The sequence below is a fragment of the Odontomachus brunneus genome, unplaced genomic scaffold (genome assembly GCF_010583005.1).
Source record: "Odontomachus brunneus isolate Ranch 3 - 2012 unplaced genomic scaffold, Obru_v1 Obru_scaffold_061, whole genome shotgun sequence".
Lineage (NCBI taxonomy): Eukaryota > Metazoa > Arthropoda > Insecta > Hymenoptera > Formicidae > Odontomachus > Odontomachus brunneus.
The window spans coordinates 1,467,463-1,493,854 of NW_022639511.1; the positions used below are offsets into that span (position 1 = coordinate 1,467,463).

The following is a 26,392-nucleotide window of genomic DNA, read 5'->3' on the forward strand; positions in this document are numbered from 1 at the left end:
TATTGAAAATATAATGAACTTTTGCTGAAATGCATTTGAAAAGCACTCACAATTTTGACCAAATTTCATTAAAATTTCATTATAATTTCATTAATATTTCAGTAATATTTCAGTAAAAATGTAGAAAAATTGAGTGAAAAATCATTATTAATTAAAATAGATTGAGAAAAATATAATGAAGTATTATTTTGTCTAAATAATAAAAAAAAGTCATTTTATATTTTGTGTCGTTTTATTTATTCGTAAGATTCACGTGAATTCGATCCAGTGTCACACGGTTACCCATCTTTAGACGACCTGCTGTTCAAATGCCTAACCTCAACGATCGTATGGGAACTGGTGATGGCAATGCGCTGTAACGATATCGTGGTGGATTGTATTTACAATATACTTTTAGCGTTTAAAAATATAATGACATATTTATCGGTAAATGTTTCAAAGGACGTAACAACAATCACAATGTGATTAATCTTGATATAATGTAGTATAACTAATCAAACTTTAACGTACAACATGCTTGGAAAAGAGAGAGAATATTCCTTCTTTCTCTCTCTTTTGCGAGCACGTTGTATGTTTAAATTTAATTAGTTATACAACATTGTATCAATATTAATCGCATTATAATTGTTGTTACGTCCTTTGAAACATTTACCGGCAAATATATCATTACATTTTTTAACGCTGTAAGAGTATACCCAGACAGCACAAAATCTTCAGAGAATGTTCTAGGATATTCTTAGAATGTATGAATGTCCTTAGAACCTCCTTAGAACGTTCTTTGAAGATTTGTGCTGTATGGGTATTGTAAATGTAATCTACCACGATATCGATATAGCGCATTGGCATTACTAGTTCCAGTACGATCGTTGAGGTTAGGCATTGAACAGTGCATAGTCATCTAAAGATAGGTGACCGTCTGATCGAATCCCACGCGAATCTCACAAATAAATGAAACGACACAAAATATGAAATGTCAGTTTTTTTTATTATTTAGACAAAATAATACTTCATTATACTTTTCTCAATTTATTTTAATTAATAATGATTTTTCACTGAATTTTTCTATGAAATATTTTAATGAAATTTTTAATGAAATATTATTGAAATATTAATGAAATTATAATGAAATTTTAATGAAATTGGGTCAAAATTATGAATGCTTTTCAAAAGTATTTCAGCAAAAGTTCATTATATTTTCAATAAATTATTCCCATCAGATACAAATATTTCAATTGAGATCTTATATGCATCACGTTAGATTCTTACACTATGGAAACAACTTTGTTTCTTGTGAAAAAGTAACAATTATATATAAAATCACCAAAATTGCATTTTTTTCGTATCTGTATCTAAGGCTGCATTCAGATTCCCCACTCGGGTGTATTCTATTACTAGAAGTGCTATAGTATATGTCACATACTATAGTGTTTCTAGTAATAGAGTGCATCCGGATGAGGAATCTGAACGCACCCTAAAATGATAAATTTAGACATAGATACGAGATAAAATGGAACTAGATACATAAATACAGATTTTGAAATAAAAAATATAACTAGACACAGATATAAATACACAAAAAGTATCTAGATATTGCAAAAAGATACATGTATCTAGATATATTACAACTCTGATATATATTATCGCTATTGTCGATATATATATATATATATATATATATATATTTTTTTTTTTAGCTGCATTCTTTTATTAGGGTTGAATGTCTTCACGACCTCGAAATGTGGCCGGTGCAGTGAACAATCCATTCTTGGTTTACAAACCGTTATAGATAATCATGAATTAATATCAATTGACAAAATTAAAAGTGTGTAACTATTAATATAAACTTTAAAATTAATATCAGGTAAAATCTCAATACTATTAATACTATTATATTAATACTATTAATATTAATACTATTAATATTAATACTATTAATATTATTAATACTATCAATAATATTAATACTATTAATATTCGGGTAGTATAAAAAGCCAAATTTCCTTTGCGTAAAAATAAATTTAAATATATATAATAAATAAATAAATATACATATATATATATATATATATATAAATATATAAAAAGAAAGTATATATATACATACGCCACATAGCAAAAATGTCCCGAATACACCACAAGGATATTATAAAGATATCTTAATATCTGTAGGATGTTCCTATGATATATTCGGGACATTTCTGCTGTATGGAATATATATATATATATATATATAAAATTTTGACGTGAATATTTGTCGTAGAAAACTATTGCATTAATATTTATTTAATTTGCTGATTAAATATCAATTAAATACAAATATATATTTATTTATTATTATTATTATAGATTATATTTATTTAATTAGTAAATTATGGATAAATATCAATGGGCGCATTCAGTAGAAAAAGCGCTCAGTGAGCAATCAACGATTATTGGTTCTTGCTATTAGATCCCTAAATCTAGACCAATTACATTGACAAATTACTCAACTGTTGTGCAACTGTTGAGTCTACTGAATGCAGCCAATGTGGTTTCTATAACAGATATTTGTATAAAAATTTCTTTCTTTTTAAGCAATATAATAAGGCAATGTTGAAATAATAAAATTTAAAGCTTTTGGAAATAATTCAAAATATACCCTAAAAATCATATGTTACATCTGAACAAATTCGAATACATCCTTACATAGCAGTGGTTTAGATCACGCGCGCGCGAAATTTGCGCCAAACCTCAATATTCAATACTCAATATCTAGCTCCAAGCTTCCCTACGAAATAATACCTCAACGCCATTCTTCCCTCTCTCTCTCTTTTTCTCTCTCAATATATGGTTCCAGGCGACTTCATATCGTACGTCCCAACGCCATTCTTCAATTGCATCAAAATTCCTTGAATGACAAATTTCAGATATCGATATCACATCTAAGTATCGATATCCAAGCAGTGAGAGCAGAAGGTATTGCACTCTTTAACTCTACCTCCATGGAACAGGTGCAACGAATAAGTGCATGAAGTACAGAGGGATGAACTGATGACGTTGCTCTTAGTGCATGGAATATTGCACGCGCAAGCGTCCCGACGTCGACGTCAACGATAGAGAAGTGTCTACGTACTGATTAGGGTCGACGGGACGAGGGAAGAAACCACGAGTCGAAAGCGAGTACGCTTTATATACAAGAGATGCATATAAACGTGCTGGTGGGCGCGCAACTGCGTGAAAGCTCTGTCCCCTTTTCAGCAATATTAATGTTGCAGATACTCATTGCGTCTATTATTACAATAATAATTACATTCATAATATTAATTGTGAACATATTGATTATTTAGTAAAACAGGCATTCTATATGCTCGAGATAAAAGACATAAATCGATTACAGGTATTTGCGCATATCGACGAGCCCGAATGTATACCGATAAATCGATTAAAACCGTCAGTCATAACTCTGACACTCTCTCTTTTTCCAGGCTTTCCAGGTCAGCGGCGCCGATGTGTCCATGAACTGGAATCATTATGGATGCTCGGTGCATGAGAGCGGCGTGTGGTGGTTACCCCGGGCAAACGCCGTAGTGGGTGGTTGGGCAGACGAGAGTCGCGACACGTCGCGGCGGTGTGCTTGAGGAGGGCGCAGAACAGCTCGGCGCAGCGCACGTCAGAGAGCGTAAGACGAACGAGATCATATGTAATACGCGTACGATGGCTGTGCGCGAAGCGACGGAGTGCTGCAGCAGTGACAATGTGGGCCGGTTGAGTTGCAGTCACTGTGCATAAATACGTCGGTGAACTTTGTGATTCGATCATTAGAGGGAACTGTGAATAATTGTGCGAGAATCTGTGCAGCCGTCGCGACGACGATAACGACGACGACGGCAGCGGTAGTGGTGACGGCAACGGACTTTTTATGCTCGAATCAATAATTCGGACAACGTAGCAATAAAAGACTTCTCCGTGAAGAATTTATTTCGTCAAGTGACGGTGCGCGATAAGCGTTTGTCTCCTCTCTCTCTCTCTCTCTCTCTCTTTCTTTCGCTATCGCGAATTGTCAAGGTGATAAGAGGCTGCAGAAGCAAGCACCACCCTCGTTATTAGCGCCGCGCTACCTATATCCGGCGCATCGACGTACACGCTCGGTCTTCTGGCTGCAGTGAAGCTCGCGACAAGCGACTACGGTGGATCACGATGTACGGCGAGAAAGAGGTAAGCCGAAAGTAGGACAGTTTCGTCTGTTAACAGAGACGCTTCTTTACCGTCGGACTTGATACAGCATCCATGTATTCAGTCATTCATCCATCCACCCACCCATCCTTCCATCCATCTGCTTATCCATTCATCTGATTTCATTCATCCGTTTTGCTGCCGCTTACGCTAGTGTGTAAGGAGTCACTAAAAAATCTGCAATCATTGGCCATTCGAACTTTTCTACAAAGGAAATGCAATATTGTCGTGCACACAGTGTGATAAACAGCGCACGGATCCTTATAAAGACTGATAGCGAAACTTCCGGCACAAAAATAATTGCGAGTCTACGTTTCCAATATTAGGACATTACGTTATATTTTCCAACGCGATAATCTATATCTATACATATACATACATACATACATACATACACACACACACACACATACACACATACACTCATACACACATACACACATGCATGCATGCATGCATGCATGCATGCATGCATGCATGCATACATACATACATACATACATACATACATACATACATACATACATACACGCGCGCGCACGCACATACACATATACGCACGAAACGTTCCAAATTTCTTGGAGTAAGATTTTACTAAATATAAAAGTTGAGTAAGCATCGATATCACTCGATTTTTCGCTCATATAAAATGAATTCTTCACTCTATTCTAATTGTTGAATGTATATTTTCGAAATTAATGTTGAATATATACTCGAAATTAAAAAGTGAATCTAATGTCTCCAAAATATGACTCCATCGTCATATTTTTAATCGATTGAAACATTCGCTCATATGGAGTCAGAATTCACTCTAAGCTAAACTGAAACATTTGTTCTTGGAATTTGAAGAGACAGTATTCTCATTCGAAGTGATATTTTCGTTTTGCTTGCGAAGTACCCGCTACGAAAGCATCATTAATTAACTTTATATTTCGGTGTATTGTTTTTGAAAATTCAACTATGCATAAAAATCTGCTTTATAAGTCACATGCCTATACATGTGATGCCTATACATATATAAATATACAGGATGTTCTGGAGTTTAATCGACAAACTGTGAAAGCATATTCTACAAATGGAAATAAGAAACAAAATATTATATGAAATTTAGCTAGAAATGCTTTATTACAAAATTATAAACAAATATTGACACGGAACATGAAATAGACGACAAAGGATTTTCCATTGCACAGAATTTTAATGAAACGATTCAATATCAAAATTTTTAGTGTCAAAACGATTTAGTTTCAAAATATTGTCTTTGCGCGACAATACAAGCTTGACGTCGATGTAATATAGAATTTATTACAGTACAAATTTTCTGATAATTTTGTTGCATCTCAGTAATTGAATTATTAATATTCGTTGCATTCAATCTTCATGAGAAATCATTTTTGTACCGTAAACCTTAGTTTTTAAAGTTCCCTTTAAGTAAAAATCAGGAGGCGTTAAATCTGGCGGCCAGAAGACCAGTCCCCCTCGATCCACTTGAGTGTAATTTTTATCCAACCAGTTTCTAACTTGTCTAGTATAGTGTGATAGACAACCGTCTAATTATATCCAGCTGTTTTGATGAAACAGCAGTAGCACATTTTCCATCAAAATTGGTAAGTCGTTTGATTACACCGAAATTCGTGTTGAAAGTTTCTTTGTCTGGTAGCATATAGATTATTATGGATCCATACATAACTATTATGAGAATTGAATATACTCGTCGCTTCGTCTGTCCATAATATCCTTGATGAGAAATGATTGTCCCTTTCTACTCTATTCACATATCAGTTAAATTCGACTCGCTTCCGATAATCAGTCGGAAGTAATTCTTGCACTGAGAAAAAAATTTTTTAATTGTAATAAATATATTTGCTTAAATTTGATTAGCTTCATTTAAGAAAATAATACTTTGAATGTAAAATCTTTTTGTTTAATTAAAGAAAATGGAAGTATTAAAATTAGCAAGCGACATTATGTTGAATTGTTTACTTGAATTGCACACAGGTTTTCTAAAATGCAATGCAAGTTTGTTAAAATGTAGGAAATGAATTCTGAATACGAATTTCTTAAATCTAAAAATAATGTATTAGTAAATATTTGTTTCGATTTAACTTTTCAGAGTTTTATAAATGGAAAGTTAAAAAATATTATTTTTTAAGTGTTATTTATTATATTTAAGGAAATATTTATTTAAATGAAGGTAATATATAAATTTTATACAAATATACGTTTTTTAAAATACAATAAACTCTAAAAAAATATATATTTTATTTTAAACCATTTATTATCTTTAAAATTTTAAAAGCTCTAATTTAGACAAGTGTTTGCTAAAATTTCCTTTTTTACAGTTAAGAAATTCAGATTCATTCAAACAATTTATTTATTACATTTTAGCACATCTTATGTTGCAATATAAGAAATGTAAGTTTTATTGAAGCAAATCTTTTTCACCAAGAAATCATTTTGCAATTTTAATGCTTTAATTTACTAAAAATAAACAAGATTTTATATTTAAAGTATTATTTAAGTAAATAAAACTAATTTCATTTTATTTAAATACATTTAAATACATTTAATAATATATTTAATACATTTTATTTAAATACATTAAATTAAAAAAAATTTTTTTCAATGTCTATATTCGACGAAAACGATTACGTTATTTGTGAGTAAATAGGTGTTTTCCAAATTTTGAAAAATATTTCTTTCTTACAAATAATTTTAATAATTTTAATAATTTTTTAATTTAAATAAATTAACAAAGATATGTGAAAAGCTATGCTTCATATCTTTCGTATTATTAATAAATATTAGTCTAATATTATTAATGATTATCAGTCAAATCTGAGATACAGATATAAATATACTGAGAAAAGAATTTACTAAAAAGAAGAAAAATTAGTTTTTTATAAAAAAGCAAATGTTTTTGTTATTAAATAAATTATTCTTAACTCTTAAGAAATCACTATGTCACTATCGACACTTGCGTTGTAAATAGTGATCACACACTGAAAAAAAATGTATTTAATTCAATTTAAATTGTACTTCGAAAATTTGCTTACTATTATTGAGATATTATAATATATGTTACACGTAAATTGTGGACTACTGCACAACTCTGCACAACTCATGCTGCAACTCGTGTAACATGATTTTTTTTATTGTAATAGTGAAATGTAACATCTTTACAGTTTAATTGAAAAATTAGTAAAATAATATGTTTGATATGTCAATATTAAAAAAATTCTTTAAATTAAAGAAATATAATTTGTTAAATATAATTTCTTAACTTAAAGAAGTATTTGTTTGAGTTTAGAAAACATGTAATAAATATAAAGTAATATTTTTTTAAATTTGTAAAATGAGCTGTAAAATTATGAATTTCTAGATAAAAAAAGTAATTCCTTTAATTTAAAATATTTATATATGAAAATAAACAAATGATTTCCTTCCAAGAAGAAAATTAATTTTTTTTTAATTTAAAAGCTATGTGTTTAAATAAATATTTAAACTTGTTTTAAAAGTAAATGAAATACAAATAAATCATTTTATAAATCTAAATGAATTATTTTCTATTAAGGTATAGCGGAGTAAATTGAATAGCGGTGGAATTTGAATAATATTAAGCGTTTGCGACAATTTCAGAAATATGATATATAGCATAAAAATATGAATATATAGCGTGCTAACTTCAAACATAAAACAAGGTGTCTCATATTTTTCTAAAATTGTCGCAAATGCTTAATATTATTCAAATTCCCCCGCTATTCAATTTATCCCGTTTTACCTTATTAAAAATTTTTTTTGTATTTTTTTTGTATTTTAAATTAAGTTTCTTTTACTATCAGAAAATAATTTATTTAAATTTACAAAATAATTTATTTATATTTTACTTACTTTTAAAGCAAGTAAATATTTTTCAAATATACTTTTCACATACTCTTTTCAAACATACATTTTACATTTTACATTTACTATTCTCTTCTTTTTAATAAATCATTTGTTTTTTTTTCGTACATGGTATATACCATATGGGTATACAATAAAAAGAATTTGTTAGTAAAAGTAACAGTGGTACAATAGGTAAAGTGAACGACTCAAGAGCTTAGAGGTTTCAGGTTCGAATCTCAGTAAGCAAATTTTCAAAGTACAATTTAAATTGAATTAAATAGCATGTGAAATAATAGTGTGTTAAATTTAAAAAAAAATTTCAGGAAAAGACAAAAAAATATAATATAAAAAGGAACTTTAATTAAAAAAGATTAGTTAAAAAGTATTTTTTGATATTAAAAAATATTTCTTTGATATTAAAAAATATTTCTTTTTAGTAGTATGTTGCATTTTTTCTTTAAATAAATATTTTTTTGGAACTAAAAACGTTTCTTTGAATCAAATGTGAAATTTGATTTTACAAAAACATTTGTTTTTTTTTATAAAAAGAAACTGCATTTTTATCCAAGTAAATATTTACTCTCTTGTACAAAATGAAACAGTAATGTAATAAATATTTACTACGTTGCAGGAAATATTTTTTAAAGGTTAAGACACATTTATTTATTGTAGAAATCATATGCTCATTTATTATGAAACTATATATTCCAATAAATTTTTACTTTTAGGAAACATATAAAGCTATAATTTAAATTAATATTTACTACATTGCAGAAAATATTGCCTGCAATTTAATAGTGATTTGGTTCAAAGAAAACTAATTTCTTGCCTTCAAATAAACTATTTTTTAATATTATAACTTTCATTCTACAAAACTTTTTTTATATTCAACATATGGTTCGCTTAAGACAAAGTAGCATTTTCTTCCTATAAACTACTACTATTTCGAAATTATTTTATTACAACAATTATTACTTTTGTTTTAATAAACATTTCTTATAAACTGGAAAATATTTATTGAATTTTATTAATTATTTACTTAATGGAAAAATTATTTGTTGGAAGAAAATTAATATAATTGTTTAATTAAAACAAATGATTCTGCAGTACTATGCAAACACATTATTTCTTTAAATTTAACTAATTTTTCTTTTTTTTAGTAAATTTTTTTCTTAGTGTGCACAGTGTATAATAATATATGAATTTTTCAATGTCCTCCAAATGATATTTGTAATTGAGATGAAACACATCGAATACTTTGTGTGTAGGAGTATTATTAAGAAAGTTCAAGATTCTTTTTCCGAGTGTCGCCGTTGTCTCAGAACTGAGCAAATATCATGATATTCACTCACAAGTCAAAATGAATCTGAATTACGTAATTGCACAAACGGGTATCATTAAACAAAGCTATCTGGTACTCTTCTGCCAGAAAATCTACGTTAATACTTTCGTACGACAACTCGATTATTTTTTTCGCAGAATCTGTACACGAAATAAATATCAGCATATTCCTCATTTGAAAAAACTCTTGGCATTTTGACGGCATTTTGACGGCTAGTTCACGACGATAGAAATATAATAGCTATTGATGTGAAAATAACCATCATACTAAATTATTTAACCCTTTAGAGCACAGTGATTTCACCATAACATCACTTATTAGAACTAAATTATAGCTTCAGGTATAATGATATCATAACGAAATCACTGCTCAACTTGTGCTTAGTGATGTACTCTATCGATTTTTTGTTACTCGTAGTGTTCGCTTCAATTTTGGCATTTATTCTGTAAAAATAGAGAAATGGGAAAAATTAATATCAAAAGTAATGCTCTCTTGGATTATCATTCTAAACATGTGACATGATTATTTTATCAGAATTCGAATTTTGAAGATCTTGTGCTTCAAAGAGTTAAAGATAGTAAATATGATGTAAATATATAGATAAAGGAAACACGTCATCTCTCGCAGTTTACACATACGTTCTATCACGTGATCTTCGTTGCCTATTTCATGTTCTATTTCAATATTTGTTTATAACTTTGTAATAAAGCATTTATAGCAGCGTTAGCCGGAAAAATCCAATAGATGGAAAAAACCGTTGTAAATTCCGTTTTTTTACCGTCTCGGATTTAAATAAATTTGCAAAAATAAAAGTGACTAATATGTTTATGCAATGTTATTTATATATTTATACTATTTTATGCAAAAATATATTTTTGTTTTAATTAGTAAATTAAATTCTATGATTAGTATATTAAATCCTATGATTAAGAAAACGAAACCAATATAATAATAAATTTTTTTCAATTCAAAGATAAAATAAATAAAAATTATGCATTTTAACGGAGCAATCTCCAATGACCTTGATCTTAACATATGTTATAGAGGTTACCCTCCTGAGTAACTCTCAAAAAGTTTTAGGCGGCGCTCGTTGTTTCTTAAAAAATTATTAACAAAAGAAGTTGCAAAAAATGAATGTAATTTTTGGGCAGCGTATATACAAAAACAACGAATTTCAATGTTAGGAAGATGCTTGCTACACACACACACACACACTGCTCGCCAGTAAGCGAAAAATATCGCACGACGAGCGGGCGGCTGCGACCCCCGCACCCCCCTAAAAACTAACCTAACCCCACCTATCGTCACATTACCTGTCAGTCATTGTTTATTAAAGTGTCCAACTTTTTTTCTTAATAATTTTTTAATAAACAATGACTGACGGCTAATGTGACGATAGGTTGGGTTAGGTTAGTTTTTAGGAAGGATGACGCAGGCCCCCGCTTATCGTTCAATATTTTTCTCGTGTTACAAATGTTAAAAATGTTAAAAATATTCTTAATTTAAATATTTTTATGGTAATTGTGAAGGAAAGGCCCACTCTCATCGATTTTGTTAAAATTTAGTAAGATAGTGTATTTTGATGCGTAAAAACCGAGTCTGAAAGCTAAATTTTGTGAGAAATTCACTTTTTAGCTTAAGCATAAGAGACCGCGACCTTCACCTCGCTGCGGTGTGGGGGGTCTGGGGGGCTTCGTCCCTCAGTCACACAACTAGAGATAGACGGTATGACAGATTTTCTAACTTAACGCGCCTTCAACTTTATCTATTAATATCTCGCTTCGCAGTAAAGAGCGACAATTTTGTCAGAGGAAAAAGTTGTTTCTCGTGCAAAAATGCGTCAATTAAGCCTATTTTTATCGAAATCGGAGGTGAGGTCACTAAACTGAATAATTACCAAATTCTTTTGTTAATAATTTTTTAAGAAACAACGAGCGCCGCCTAAAATTTTTTTAGGATTACTCAGAAGAGTGACCTCTATAACATATGTAAAGATCAAGGTCATTGGAGGTTGCTCCGTTAAAATGCATAATTACCAATTCAAATTAATGTATAAAATATATTTTTAGAACAAAATCTTTAGAGGTATGCTACTCAATTTTATATTAATTTTTAATGAGAAGAACATATTGTAATAGTAAGTAATGAGAAAAACATAATAGCAAAATTAAAAATTTTTACCAGTACACACGAGTCTACTACGCGTTTACCATTCAACACCTTTTAACGAAAAATTAATCTATTTGCTGTATTAATTCATAATTTATTACGAATTTTATTTTGGACGAAGCTTAAATTGGAAAACACTCTTTCAATTGACGCGAAACTCACCAGACAGTTATGTAAGTGCATGACGAAATTAATAAAATCTGTAGGAAGATGGCTATTTTTACTTAATGTTTTCCATCACCTTTTGATATTCATATTTCTGACTTCAAAAAAAAAAGAATAATTTTGAAAAGAATTCAACCTGTGCTTGAAAGGATATAATAAATTAACTTATGTTACACTTACATAATTGTTTTATTATTTTTAATAGAAAAGACCAGTTTTTACCGGAAAATGACCGGTTTTTACCACTAACTTGGACTTTATCCAAAAAATGAGGAATTCCGCTAACTTTGATTTCTAGCCAAACTTCACATATTTTTTCATATTTCCATTTGTAGAATATACTTCCGTAGATTAAACTCCAGAATACCATATACAAGTTAAACCTCATGATACCATAAACAGGATACTTGTATATGAATATAAGAGTATAACTATATAACATATATAAACATATACAGGCCCACTGAAAACGAAACAAATGTAATTTTTAACCTAATTTATTCGAAAAACGCTCGGACACGTCAATTTTAGTTTCAAGGGGGACATGTTAATTGGCTATTTTCGTATGTCTAACTTCATAACCCCATAAGAGGAGTTCATTTTACTATAAAAATTTTAAATGACAAGGGGTGTCTAGCAACATACCATTTAAAAGAGCGATTAATTAGCTTTACAATAGTGTTTTATTTTTTAAATTTTAATCATTATTTCCCGAGTAATTATAACAAATCAATAAATCAAAAATTATGAACATAAGTGAATGTGTAGCATCACTCTGTAATAATACGACATTTAAAGATTCTAGAGGCGCCAAATTCAAACAGAAATACAAAAAATGAAAAGAACCAAATATATAATTATTACTTAACGTTTGTTAAGTTATAAACATAACAAAAAATAAAATTTAATATAATAGAAAGTAATAATGCATATAACATTTGTGAGAAAACCAAAAACTCCAATGAAACAATACTAAACTAGTAATTTACGTGTCAACGTAGTAAATGTTGGAAATGACTACCACCAACTTCCACACAATAATAAAGGTTTTGCTCAAAACGTTGTCGCACATTTTGAAGCATTTGTACAGTGATTTGACGGCATTCTTCGACAATACGTTGTCGCAAATCTTCTAAAGAAGCTGGTTGAGTTGCGTGAAGTCTCTAGGATCTTTAGATGACGAATTATTACAAAATAATGGGCGCATTCAGTAGAAAAAGCGCTCAGTGAGCAATCAACGATTATTGGTTCTTGCTATTAGATCCCTAAATCTAGACCAATTACATTGACAAATTACTCAACTGTTGTGCAACTGTTGAGTCTGCTGAATGCAGCCAATGCTACATATCCACTTATTTTTATAATTTTTAATTTAATGATTTGTTATAATTACTCGGGAAATAATGATTAAAATTTAAAAAATAAAACACTACTATAAAGCGAATTAATCATTCTTTCAAATGGTATGTTGTTAGACATCCCTTCCTAGCAAACACAGTTATATCAATGTTATATAACTGCAACAGAAATGATTATAACAGATAATATTGCATGAAAGTTACTGATATGTTGCTGTTATGTTATTATTTCTCACTCATAGATGTAACATGTAATATATCATGTTATATTATGGTTATATAGGAACATCAATTAATGTTATATAACTGCAAAATAACTAAGCAATGTTCCAACAAAGATATGTTTTTTTGTTGAATTCCAACGATTTATTCATTAGTATGGTTCAGATAAATGATAATGTATGATTATTTTGTCTAAATAATAAAAAAACCTGGCATTTCATATTTCGTGTCATTTCACTTATTCGTGAAACTCGCGTGGTTTCGATCCTGTATCAGGCGGTCACCCATTTTTACACCTCTCTCAAGCTAGCAGGACCAAATGAGCAGAATCGAATGGGACCTATCGCATTTTTTAGTAATCATTTTGTAGTATTTTGTACTACAAAAAAAATTGTAGTATTTTGTACTACAAAAAAAATACCACGTGCCGTTTAAAAAAAAATGGTGGCGCTGCTAACTTGATATCCAGCTAGTAGGACCAAAAAAAAAAAAAAAAAAAAAAAATAAATAAACCATGGTACACACAATTAGTACTGAATTTGTACTAATTTGTACCATTCGAAATAAATTGAAAATTTTATATTTTCCCCTTTAAACAACCCCTCCCTTGTCTAAACCTAATATAAAAATAGTAGGATCACAATTTTTTCACTTTTTCTTGATGGTACAAATTAGTACAAATTCAAAAACGATAAAATCTATCATTTCTTGTCGTTTTTTACCAGTTTTTATTTTGTTCTCTTTATATTAAATTAGCAGGACCACAATATTTTTTTAAATAGTACGGGGTACAAAATTATTTTTTATAGTACAAAATAGTACACAATGAGTAATAAAAAACGCAATAAATATAATTTGATTCTATCGATTTAATTCTTAATAATCGAAAGAGAGAAATTTTATTTTTGAGGTTGGTTAAATGTGAGATTGTTTTAAGGGATAAACAGAAATATTTGCATACTTTTCTCGATGGTACAAATTAGTACAAATTCAGAAACGATAAAATCTATTGCAATTTGCCGTTTTTCAATGTTACTTACTTTGTTAGCTTAAAATTAAGTCAGCAGGACCACAATTTTTTTATAAATAAAACAAGATACAAAATCATTTTTAATGGTACAAAATACTACACAATAAGTACTGAAAAATGCAATAAATTTGATTTGATTTTACTGATTTAATTATTAATAATCGAAGCAGAAAGCTTTATTCTTGAAGTTGAGGTCAAAGTTGAGGTTATTTTAAAGAGTCGGCAGAAATATTTTTGATACTTTTTTTGGTGGTACAAATTGGTACAAATTCTGAGACGACAAAATCTATTATTTGTTTCGTTTTTTTAACAATTTTTATTTTGCTGACTTTATATTAAGTCAGTAGGACTACGATTTCTCTTAAAGGATATGGAATACAAAATTGTTTTTAATGGTACAAAATTACATTAATCGTGTAGTATTTTGTATTATCAAAAATGATTTTGTACCTAGTTTTATTTAAAAAAATATTGTGGTCCTGCTGACTTAGTATAAAGAGAACAAAATAAAAACTGGTAAATACCGACAGAAAACGATAGATTTTATTGTTTCTGAATTTGTACTAATTTGTGCCACCAAGAAAAGTATCAAAAATATTTGCGGACCCTTTAAAATAACCTCAACTTTGACCTCAGCTTCAAGAATAAAGCTTTCTGCTTCAATTATTAATAATTAAATCTGTAAAATTAAATCAAATTTATTGCATTTTTCAGTACTTATTGTGTAGTATTTTGTACCATTAAAAATGATTTTGTACCTTTGTTTTATTTTATTGTTTTATTTTTGTTTTGTTTTATTTATAAAAAATTATGGTCCTGCTGACTTAATTTTAAGCTAACAGAGTAAATAACATTGAAAAACGGCAAATTGCAATAGATTTTATCGTTTCTGAATTTGTACTAATTTGTACCATCGAGAAAAGTATGCAAATATTTCTGTTTACCCCTTAAAACAACCTCACATTTAACCAACCTCAAAAATAAAATTTCTCTCTTTCGATTATTAAGAATTAAATCGATAGAATCAAATTATATTTATTGCGTTTTTTATTACTCATTGTGTACTATTTTGTACCATAAAAAATAATTTTGTATCCCGTACTATTTAAAAAAATATTGTGGTCCTGCTAACTTAATATAAAGAGAACAAAATAAAAACTAGTAAAAAACGACAAAAAATGATAGATTTTATCGTTTTTGAATTTGTACTAATTTGTACCATCAAGAAAAAATGAAAAAATCGTGATCCTGCTATCTTTATATTAGGTTTAGATAAGGGAGGGGTTGTTTAAAGGGGAAAATATAAAATTTTCGATTTATTTCGAATGGTACAAATTAGTACAAATTCAGTACTAATTGTGTGTACCATGGTTTATTTTTTTTTTTTTTATTTTTTTTGGTTCTGCTAGCTTGATGTCAAGTTAGCAGCGTCACTATTTTTTTTTAAACGGCACGTGGTACACATTTTTTTTTGTGGTACAAAATAGTCCCATTCGATTCTGCTTATTTAGTCCTGCTAGCTTGAGAGACATCATTTTTACATTATGTTGTTCAATGCTTAACTTCAATGATCGTACGGGAACTGATGCTGATGCGCTGTAACGATATCTTGGTAGATGATATTTACAATATACTCTTATATCGTTCAAAAAATGTTATGACATTTGTTGGTAAATGTTTGACACGACGTAACAACAATCACGATGCGATTAATATTGATATAATGTTGTATCAGTAATCAAATTTTAATCTACTCGCAACAACGTGCTCGCAAAAGAGAGAGAATATTCCTTTTTTCTTCCTCGCAATATTTTGATAGAGTAAAGTTATGATTAGTCTCTTTTTGTAAGAATTCTAGTTTTACAATATCGTTATAATAATCCTTGCATATATTAAAATATCACATTTTATATAACATCTAAAAAAATTCTGACAAAAAATTTAGTCAAAGAGATGTTCAAAATGATGTCCTCCGACTTCAATACATTTTCGAATATGATACATAAATGATATTCTTACATTTTCTATCATTTCTGAATTTATATTCGCACATGCTTCCAAAATACGTTCTTTAATGCACTGTTGTGTATACATAATCGAAAACAATGTTTTTCAACGTTCCCCAAACAAAAAGTCGATGGGATTTAAATATATTGAAGTCAGAGGACATCATTTTGAACATCTTTTTGACTAAATTTTTCAGAATAAAGTATAAAATATTTCGTAAACTATTGATTTTTCGACAATTATATTTATTAGTATTTTTATATATAAAATAAATAGAGGAATCCTATTTATAGAAAAAATCATAATTCCATTTAAAAAAGTGAAGGTGATCTTCATATCTTTTTAGCGTCTCCACTTAGAAAAAAAGCAACGTTACCAAAATGTGTCGTACTCGACACCTTTCCACTTTCATCTGAAACATTTTTCCGTACTATCCAAAATAAGTAAAATATACAAAGCGTTCGATTTAAGTGGACCACTCTGTGTGTATATATATATATATTTTTTTTTTTTTTTTTTTTTTTTTTTTTTTTTTTTTAATGAGACATGCGTGTACAGTCTGTCAAGTAAGAACGTGTGCGGTATAACTAGTAGTCGGTAAAAGATATCGTCCTAATTCTTTCGTGAGTGAATAAAGGGAACTTTTGCTCTTCATGCATTGTCAAGAAAGATTCAGTTGACATTGAAATTTCGTCAGATAAACACGTACATTTATAAAAATATCATACTAAGAATCATTGATAATTACTTATTTTCAGTATTAAAAATACTGGATAATAAGTAATTATCAATGATTCTTAGTATGATATTTCTATAAGGGTAAAACGCCATGAGTGCCGCGTACGCGTCGCGCTACGAGGCTGTGTTCCTTTGTTTTCACCCAAAAAGTCCAAAAATGTCACATGCAGCGGCTGCTAAATACATGGGGAAGTCGAAATCATTCGTGAGTGAGTTCAGCGATAAAAGAGACGAAAACTGTCGATAACTTGCCTGAACATGGCTTAATAGGCAAAGTGTCCTCTAAAGCCAAAATGGTAGTGAACTTGTTTTCGTGGAATCCTGGCTTAACACTGCGTCAAGGAGCAACAAAATTGAAGCCGAAAGGTTTAGATATAACATACGAAGCTATTCGAACCTATCTCCATGCTCATGATATCAAATGACGCAGTACAATAAAAAAATCGTTGTTAGGTAAAAAGCCCGTGACGAAGCGACTCGCTTGGGCGAAGAACAATATTGACCGAGATTGGAGCAATGTAATTTTTACGGACGAAGCTTCTGTTTGGGGATATGATATCACTCCACGAGCCTGGTCAACTTCCACCAATAGATGGGTACAACGGTCTGTTAAACACCCAGTAAAGGTGCATCTTTGGGGCTGCTTTTCAAAACTGGTTTTCGGAGCTTTGCATTTGTTTACCTATAATCTGAATGCTCCGACAATGCTCGAAATATACAAAAAATCTCTATTACCGACTGCCGAACGTTAGTGCATCAAAAACAACGAGAATTGGATCCTGCAGGAGGACAACGATCCCAAACACCGCAGCAAGCTCTGCACCGAGTGGAAGGAGCAGTCTGGCATCTTTACACTTGATTGGCCGTCGCAATCGTCCAACGCAAACCTAATCGAGAATGTGTGAGCATACATGAAGCACAAGCTTCGTGGAAGAAAAGTATTCACTTTGAAGCAGTTAACTCGAGAAATTCGTCGCATTTGGAGGTCTCTACCGCATGAATACGCCGTCAACTTGATCGAAAGCATGCCTCGAAGATGCCAGGCAATTATCAACATCGATGGCGACTGGACGCATTATTAATATAATTGCATCTTTGTTCGAATTGAATACAAGGTATCCATATATTTGAAAATTGTATTAAATAATTTTTTCTACAAATTAACCCGCATACGCTCTTACTTGACAGACTGTATGGGGAAGATGACATGCTTAGATACGATTTGTTCACTTTCGTCCGATGTCGACGATATCATGACAAGCCGACTATCATATTTTCGATCGCAGTGCGATGTTGGCCCAAGCAAGGCTTGCCGAATCTTGTTCGATGTCGAATCATGGGTCGACATCGGCAAGACGATGGCAACCAACATTCATTACTCGACCGTGGCGCGACGTCGAGGCTTGCCAACTCTTATCCAATGTCGAATCACGGGTCGATGTCGGCAGGACCACAGTAATCGATATTCATTACTCGACCGTATATTACTCGATTAGTATAAAAATTTAGTGCTTTTTTGTTGCTAATTTGTTGCTCTATTCCCAATTTTGTTGTTCCAGCTGTTTCGGAAAAACCAATGGCTGTGCTACCTTAAGAATAAAGTTAGCACAGCCACTCGCTAAAAATGAAGCAAATAAAAAAACAAAATTCTTTTAGTGCTAATTTGTTGCTCTATTCCGGATTGCGTTGTTCCAGCCGTTTCGGGAAAAACAACTGCTGTGCTAGCTTAAGAGTAAGAGTGTAGACAAACGGTAAAAAAATGTTGCATTATGAATCTCCTCGCAAAAATTTCTCTCTGGATTCCTCTCTGGATTTTATTGCTCTTAAGATACATCGGTTAGGAATTTGTTGCTCATTGTTTATCGTAAAATCGAGTGGCTGTGCTAGCTAAGGTACAAGTATAAAGTATTGTAAATAAATTTGTTGCTCCATGCATCTTCTCGAAAAAATGTTTCTAGATTTTGTTACTCTCAAGATATTCCAATTAGGAATTTGTTGCTCATTGTTTATCGCAAAATTGAGTGGCTGTGCTAGCTAGGGTACTAGAGTAAAGTATCGTAAAAAAATTTGTTGCTTTACGCGTCTCCTCGCAAAAGTGTTCTTAGATTTTGTTGCTGCCAAAATATATAGGTTAGGCATTTGTTACTCATTGTTTATCGCAAAATCGACAGTGTGTTCGAATTTAGATGTTTTCGAGTATACAATTGTCATATAGGAGTAAAGTTATACAAATTCTTAACCGACATATCTTGAGAACAACAAAATCTAGAAACACTTTTGCAAAAAAATGTGTGGAGCAACAAATTTTTTAACGATACTTTGTTCTTGTATCTAACTAGCACAGCCATCCGATTTTGCGATAAACAGTGAGCAACAAATTTTTAACCGACTTATCTTGAGAGCATAAAATGTAGAAACACTTTTGCGAAAAACTGCATGGACAACAAATTTTTTTATTGTACTTTACTCGGTAAATATATAGAAAACTAGTGCCACCTCCAATGGGCTTGATCTTAACATATGTTATATAGGATATCCTCCTGAATAACCTACAGCAAATTTTAACCATCGTTGTTTGTTAAAAAGTTATTAACAAAAGAAGTTGCATAAAAGGAATGTAATTTTTGGACACCGTGTATACAAAAACATCGAATTTGTAGGCTAGGAAGGTGCCTGCCTTTATCCGTGTAACTGAGGGGCGTAGCTCCCCAGACCCCCGCACCGCGGCGGGGGAGGCCAAGTCTGTACTTAAAGATATCTAAGATACAATCGATGACTAAAGTGCTTGAAAAACGAAAAATTTGAATATCTGCTTCAAACGTGTTGTAAGTAATAAGTGATATAAATAGGCTAATAATATATTTCTTATTTAAAAAGTTATTTTTTACTTTCTCAACAGTTTATTATTTTTATTTGCTTTTCCCAACTTTCTATAATAAAACTTTTGGGAGGGAAAATGCCCTAAATTCAACTTTAGAACATTAAATTTCGTATTTAACATCAATATCCACCAGTGCAAAAGAAAAAACGTAATTGGGATAAGTTAAAACAGGTAAATATGCATTGTCTGAACAATAACTATCAATATTATTTGTTGTTATTATAATATTTAGTAAAAAAAGTTAAATGTCGCAACAGCGTACCATGTAGTTTGTGGTTTGTACGTTGGCAATAATGCACTGTCCAGGCAGATAAAACAATAAAAGCCTCAAATTTCACACTTATTCTATTGTTCATCGAAATTATTTAATTTGTATTCTTGTCCTCTGCATAAAGCAATGCAGATAAAACAAGAATTTACGACGTAACTTTATTATACAGATTTATATGTTATTTGTTTGACACATCAGCTGATTGCAATGTTGCCGTATTTCCACAATCCAACTACTAACTCCTTATGACAATCGCAAAATTTTCACAAATAAAAATTAATTTCTCTGAAACCGTGTTGTGAAAACTAATCAAATTTGTTGTAATTTATAAAATTTATGTTTTATAAGTTTGTTATAAATTTATTTAAAAATACTAGTAATTAAAAAAGTATATTTTTTAAACATATTATTAAAAATTATATATTAAAAAATAAATTACTTAAAATTTATTTTAAATGCATAGTAAACAATTTGTTACTATTTCAAAATATTTTGTATTGCACTATTTAAAATTGTTTAAAAAATTTATAAGCTTTTCTGTTTAAAAAACAATTAATTTTTAAATATAAATGTAAAAGTATAATGTAATATAAGAATATAATGTAATAGTAAGTTTTAAACATAAATGTAAGAGTATTTTATAAAAAAAATAAAAATGTTTGCAAGAAATTGAAAAATAATGAAAATCTTTTTTATTTTATTTTCTATGGGATTGTTCAAAAAGTCATTGCATTTTTCTTCCGATAGATGACTTTAGTTCTGTTTTTAATGTATTGAACGTATTTATAAATTCATGAGCTGATGCAAGTTTGACAGCTGACACTTCTAGCTTTCATTAAAAAAATGCGCAAATTGATCAACAGTTATTTTTTCTATAGCGTTTTGAAAATGAAGAGTCATCACGAGTATTTTCGCAAAGTTTTACTTTATTACTTCCGAAGAGGAAAGAACGCTGTGCAGGCTTGTGAAAAGTTGCGTAAAGTTTATGGTGACAAAGCCCTAGAAGAACGCCAGTGTCAATATTGGTTTGCCTGTTTCCGTTCTGGGGCCTTATTCTCGAAAAATGTCTCATATGATATTTCTATGAAAAGCTATAGTTCATGTTACGTATACTATTATACCTTTTATCGAAATATCGTAAATGATATTTGTCAAGAATACGGCCCCTGATGACTACAGCGTGAAAAATACACGCTCAGGTCGGATATCGGAGGTTGATGATGATAAAATAAAAGTATTAATTGAAGTTAATCGACGTTCTACCATTCGTGAGCTCGCTAAGGCACTAAAAATATCGATTGAAAGCGTTCACCTTCATTTGAAACAATTTGGTTATGTCAATAAGCTCGATGTTTGAGTCCCGCATGAACGAGAAAACAGGCGAAGAAAAAATGTTCTTTTATCATGACAACGCGTCAGTTCATTCGTCCGCAATCGCCACAGCAAAACTGGTCGTATTACGCTACGAATTGCTGTCTCATCCATCCTATTCTCCAGATTTGGTCCCCTGCGATTTCTATTTATTTCCAAACATGAAGAAATGGCTTGGCGGAAAGTGGTTTACGTCAAACGAGGAAGTCATCGCCGAAACAGAGGCCTATTTTGTGGAATTCGACAAATCATATTTTTTGGATGGTATAAAAACGTTAGAATATCGCTGGATTAGTATATCGAGCTGAAAGGAGACTCTGTTGAAAAATAAGTAAAAACAATTTTTTTAAATGCGTTTCCTTACCTAACACGGGTACTTATCATACAGCCCTCGTATCAATAATACATCTTTTTCATATTCAGCCTAATACCAACCGGACATTCGCTTTTCAATATGGGGCCATTTTTCCGTATTGGCGAAACGTACATCGTATCTGTTCCACGATCGCTTTCGCTCCATTTTGTTGTAAACGATCCATTTTTCATCGTTATTGCCGAAGTAGGAATTTACTACTGGCATCAAAGTGGCCCAGTACCGATTTTATGGTAAAAGTTACTGGCATAGTACCAGATTCCAGTAAGGATTTAGTATTGGTGTGACATTGGGATAATAGAAAAAGGCCAGTATATCGGAAAACAGTACCGAAAATCAGTACTGTACCAGTATAAAAAAGTATTGATTCCTAGCACTGGGGAAGGGGAGCGGTGCACTTGGACACGGTGCATTTGGACACAGCCAATCACAGCACCGTGTGATTAGAGACATTTGTAGGGTCCCTTGGAACAGCGACTTGTGATTGGACTGCGTCCAATTGCCCCGTGTCTAACTGATATACACCCCTGGGGAAGTACCTATTTTCAGTACTGGGCTAGTATCAATTCCTAGTAATTTTAGTAATTTTTATTATTTGTACAATTGTTGAAATCACAATTACATAGTACAGAAAGAAAAATCAGATTATGGCCGGGCTGCTCTCGTTTGTACCTATATACAGTGTGTCCCATAAGTTCGGTAACGGCAAGAAAACTCGACGGGAGAGCATTTTAGAGAAAACTGTTTCGAATAAAAGTAAGGCTTAAAAAGTCGCATTTAATGACAATAGTTATTTGACCTAAGATGACGTCACCAAGGTCAGGACAAGGTCAACTTTGCTTTTTTAGATAAAAATACATATTTTTTATTCTACGTGTAAAAGCAAACTTTTGTTTGAAAAAAATTTTTATACGACCTCTATTTTCTGAGATATTTACGTAAATATCTACAAAATTATTGGTTTCAATAATTTTTTACTTGAATTCTATCAACTTTACCGAAAAATATCAAGAGATAAAAATTATTTATTTTGTTCTCATAGAGCTCTGAGAATTTTTTCAGAATTTTATATTAATTTTTTAGTACTGCATTTTCTTGCATTTTCTTGAAGTACTAAAAAGTTAACACAAAATTCTTAAAAAATTCTCAGAGCTCTTTGAAAACAAAATAAGCAATTTTTATCTCTTAATATTTTTCGGTAAAGTTAATAGAATTCAAGTAAAAAATTATTGAAACCAATAATTTTGTAAATATTTACGTAAATATCTTAGAAAATAGAGGTCGTATAAAAAATTTTTTCAAGCAAAAGATGTTTGCTTTTTTACGTAAAATAAAATTCCGTAATAAAAAATATGTATTTCTATTTAAAAAAGTAAAGTTGACCTTGTCCTGACCTTGGCGACGTCATCTTAGGTCAAATAACTACTTTCATTAAATGCGACTTTTTAAGCCTTACAACTTTTATTGGAAACATTTTTCTCTAAAATGCTCCCCCGCCGAGTTTTCTTGCCGTTGCCGAACTTATGGGACACGCTGTATTGTTTAATAGTCTTATGTTTAATAGTCATATAAGGAATATGTTTAATAGTCATATAAGGAAAAAATCTTCAGGACGACACACAGTGTGCCAAAAAGCTCATTTGATGACAAAATTCTGCCTACATCACAAATTTGTGATGTATCGACCCTATAACGGGGTTATGGAGTTTGGGATTATGGGGTTTAGGGTTATGGAGTTTTTAACTCGTGGGTAATCAGATTTAGGAGTTATGGGACTATAAGGTTTAAAATGATGGAGTTTCGGACCATAGTATTGTGAAGTTTGAGGTAATTAGGGGTAACAAGTAATGGAGTTTGGGATTACTTTTTGGAATTATGTTTACTTTTTTTTCAAATTTTTGGCAATAAGACATTATAGTAGAATTATTCACGAATATTTAAGAAAAAATTTTATCAAAATCGGTGCAAATTTGTGATGTAGGCAGAATTTTGTCCACCAAATAAGCTTTTTGGCATACTGTGCGACGGCTGGAATCAAACTCGAGTCTTCCACCAAAAGAAGGTGATACTCTCAATCTGGTGATATTGGAAGGGTGTGGTGTTTTTCGACTTTTACCAAGAAACGTTACGATCAATTAGGACGTGTATTGTCAACAGCTCGACAAATTGAACAAAGCAATAGCAGAAAAGCGGCCAGAATTGATAAATCACAAAGAACGGGTCTTCCATCATGACAACGCTCGACTACACACAAGTTTGATGACTCGCAAAAAATTGTTGGAGCTTGGTTGCCTCATCTACCATATTTGCCAGACCTTGCACCATCGGACTACCATTTCGGTTCTTACAAAACTCCTTGAGTGGAAAAACGTTCGCTTCAGATGGCACTCGACTCAGTTCTTTGTTAATAAAGATAGGAAGTTTTTACAGAATGGGATCATGAAGTTTACTGAAAAATTGCAGAAGATCATCGAACAAAAGTGGCAATACATCATTGATTAATGTTAATTCTTTGTATAAGATAAACGGAAACTCACCGGAAAAAATGCACAATAACTTTTTAAACAACGCAATATATATATTTGATGAAATGGAGACATCTCTTAACATATACTTTAAAATAATTCAGTAATATCAATTAGATTTTAATCAAATTGTTTATTTTTTTATTAAATGATATTGTTGGAATATTATATAAGGTGTAGTAAAAAGAAATCCATTATTTTTCCAATAGATGGCTTTAGTAATGTGTATCTCGCGTTGTATAAGTGCGATCGGTTTACGCTAGATGGCGTTAGAAAGATAAAATTTCGTACTAAATAAACTTCTCAGACAGTTTTGTGATTGTTTGACTCAGTATTGTTTGAGCGCGCGTCAAAGATGGACACCAGCAAAGAGAAAATACGCCATATTTTACAGTTTTTCTTCGATAAAGGCGAAAACGCAAGCCAGGCAGCTGAAAATGTGAATAGTGTTTATAGTCCTGATACTGTAACAGCCAATCACGCGCAATTTTGGTTTCGTCGATTCCGTTCCGGTAATTTTGATGTCAAAGATGCACCACGCTCTGGAAGGCCAATTGTCGAAAATGTCGATAAAATAATGGAAATCGTCGAGTCCGACCGTCATGTAAGCACTGTTTCGATTGCCCAGGAGCTAAACATTGCACAAAAAACCGTTTGGAACCACTTGAATAAGGCTGGATACAAAAAGAAGCTCGATGTATGGGTGCCACACGAGTTAACGCAAAAAAACCTCATGGACCGAATTTCCATCTGCGAATCGCTGCTGAATCGCAACAAAATCGACCCATTTCTGCAGCGGATGGTGACTGGTGATGAAAAGTGGGTCACTTACGACAACGTCAAGCGAAAACGGTCGTGGTCGAAACGCGGTGAGCCGGCGCAAACGGTGGCCAAGCCAGGATTGACGGTCAGGAAGGCTTTGCTGTGTGTTTGGTGGGATTGGCAGGGAATCATCCACTATGAGCTGCTCCCCTACGGCCAAACTCTTAATTCGGACCTGTATTGTCAACAATTGAACCGTCTGAAGGAATCAATCGCCCAGAAGCGGCCAGCTTTGGCCAATAGGAGAGAAATTATGTTCCATCAGGACAACGCCAGACCACAGACATCGATAGTGACTCACCAGAAGCTCCGGGAGCTTGGTTGGGAGATTCTTATGCATCCACCTTATAGTCCGGACCTGGCACTAAGTGATTACCACCTGTTCCCGTCTATGGCGAATGATTTTGCTGGTGAAAAATTCGCCTCAAGAATAGCTTGTGAAAATCGACTGTCCCAGTTTTTTGTCAATAGGGACAAGGGTTTTTATGAGAGAGGCATAATGGAATTACTTTCAAAATGGCAACAAGTTATCGAACAAAACCGTGCATATTTGACCTAAATCGGACTATTCTAACTGTGCTAAATAAAGCCTTCAATTTCATGCAAAAATAATGGATTTCTTTTTACTACACCTTATATATAATTACATTGATTACAATACTGGCAGTTTATAATTAATAAGCTCTTAGATGTACAGTCAAATATAAATAAAAAGAGTCTATGAGAGCTAAGCGTTGGAAGAAAATGCACAAAAATTCAAATTTACAATTAGGAATAATTTTTTTGTGCGTAGAATGTGCCTTATATGAGACATAATAGAGAAATACAAACGTTTCGATCCTTCATTGGATCATCTTCAATGTAATATACAAAAAACAAAGTATCTCAGCAAATATCCCACATAGCAAAAATTGATCCTAAGTATGTCCAGTAGATGTATCACGAGAGATTTAGTGATATCCAGAACGCGTCCATATATATATATATATATATATATATATATATATATATATATATATAT

At 31.4% G+C, this 26,392-nt stretch overlaps 1 protein-coding gene across 1 annotated transcript in view; it reads left to right on the plus strand.

Annotated features, from left to right (window-relative positions):
- Positions 1-3,050: 3,050 nt before the first annotated feature.
- The window catches only part of LOC116846195 (probable sodium/potassium/calcium exchanger CG1090), a 187,487-nt gene continuing 164,145 nt past the window's right edge, over positions 3,051-26,392 (plus strand). Inside the window, exons 1-2 of the mRNA XM_032819733.1 lie at positions 3,051-3,376; positions 3,465-4,194. Coding sequence (XP_032675624.1) covers positions 4,177-4,194 — 18 coding nt within the window. The 5' untranslated portion in view covers positions 3,051-3,376; positions 3,465-4,176. The remainder of the gene's footprint in view (positions 3,377-3,464; positions 4,195-26,392) is intronic.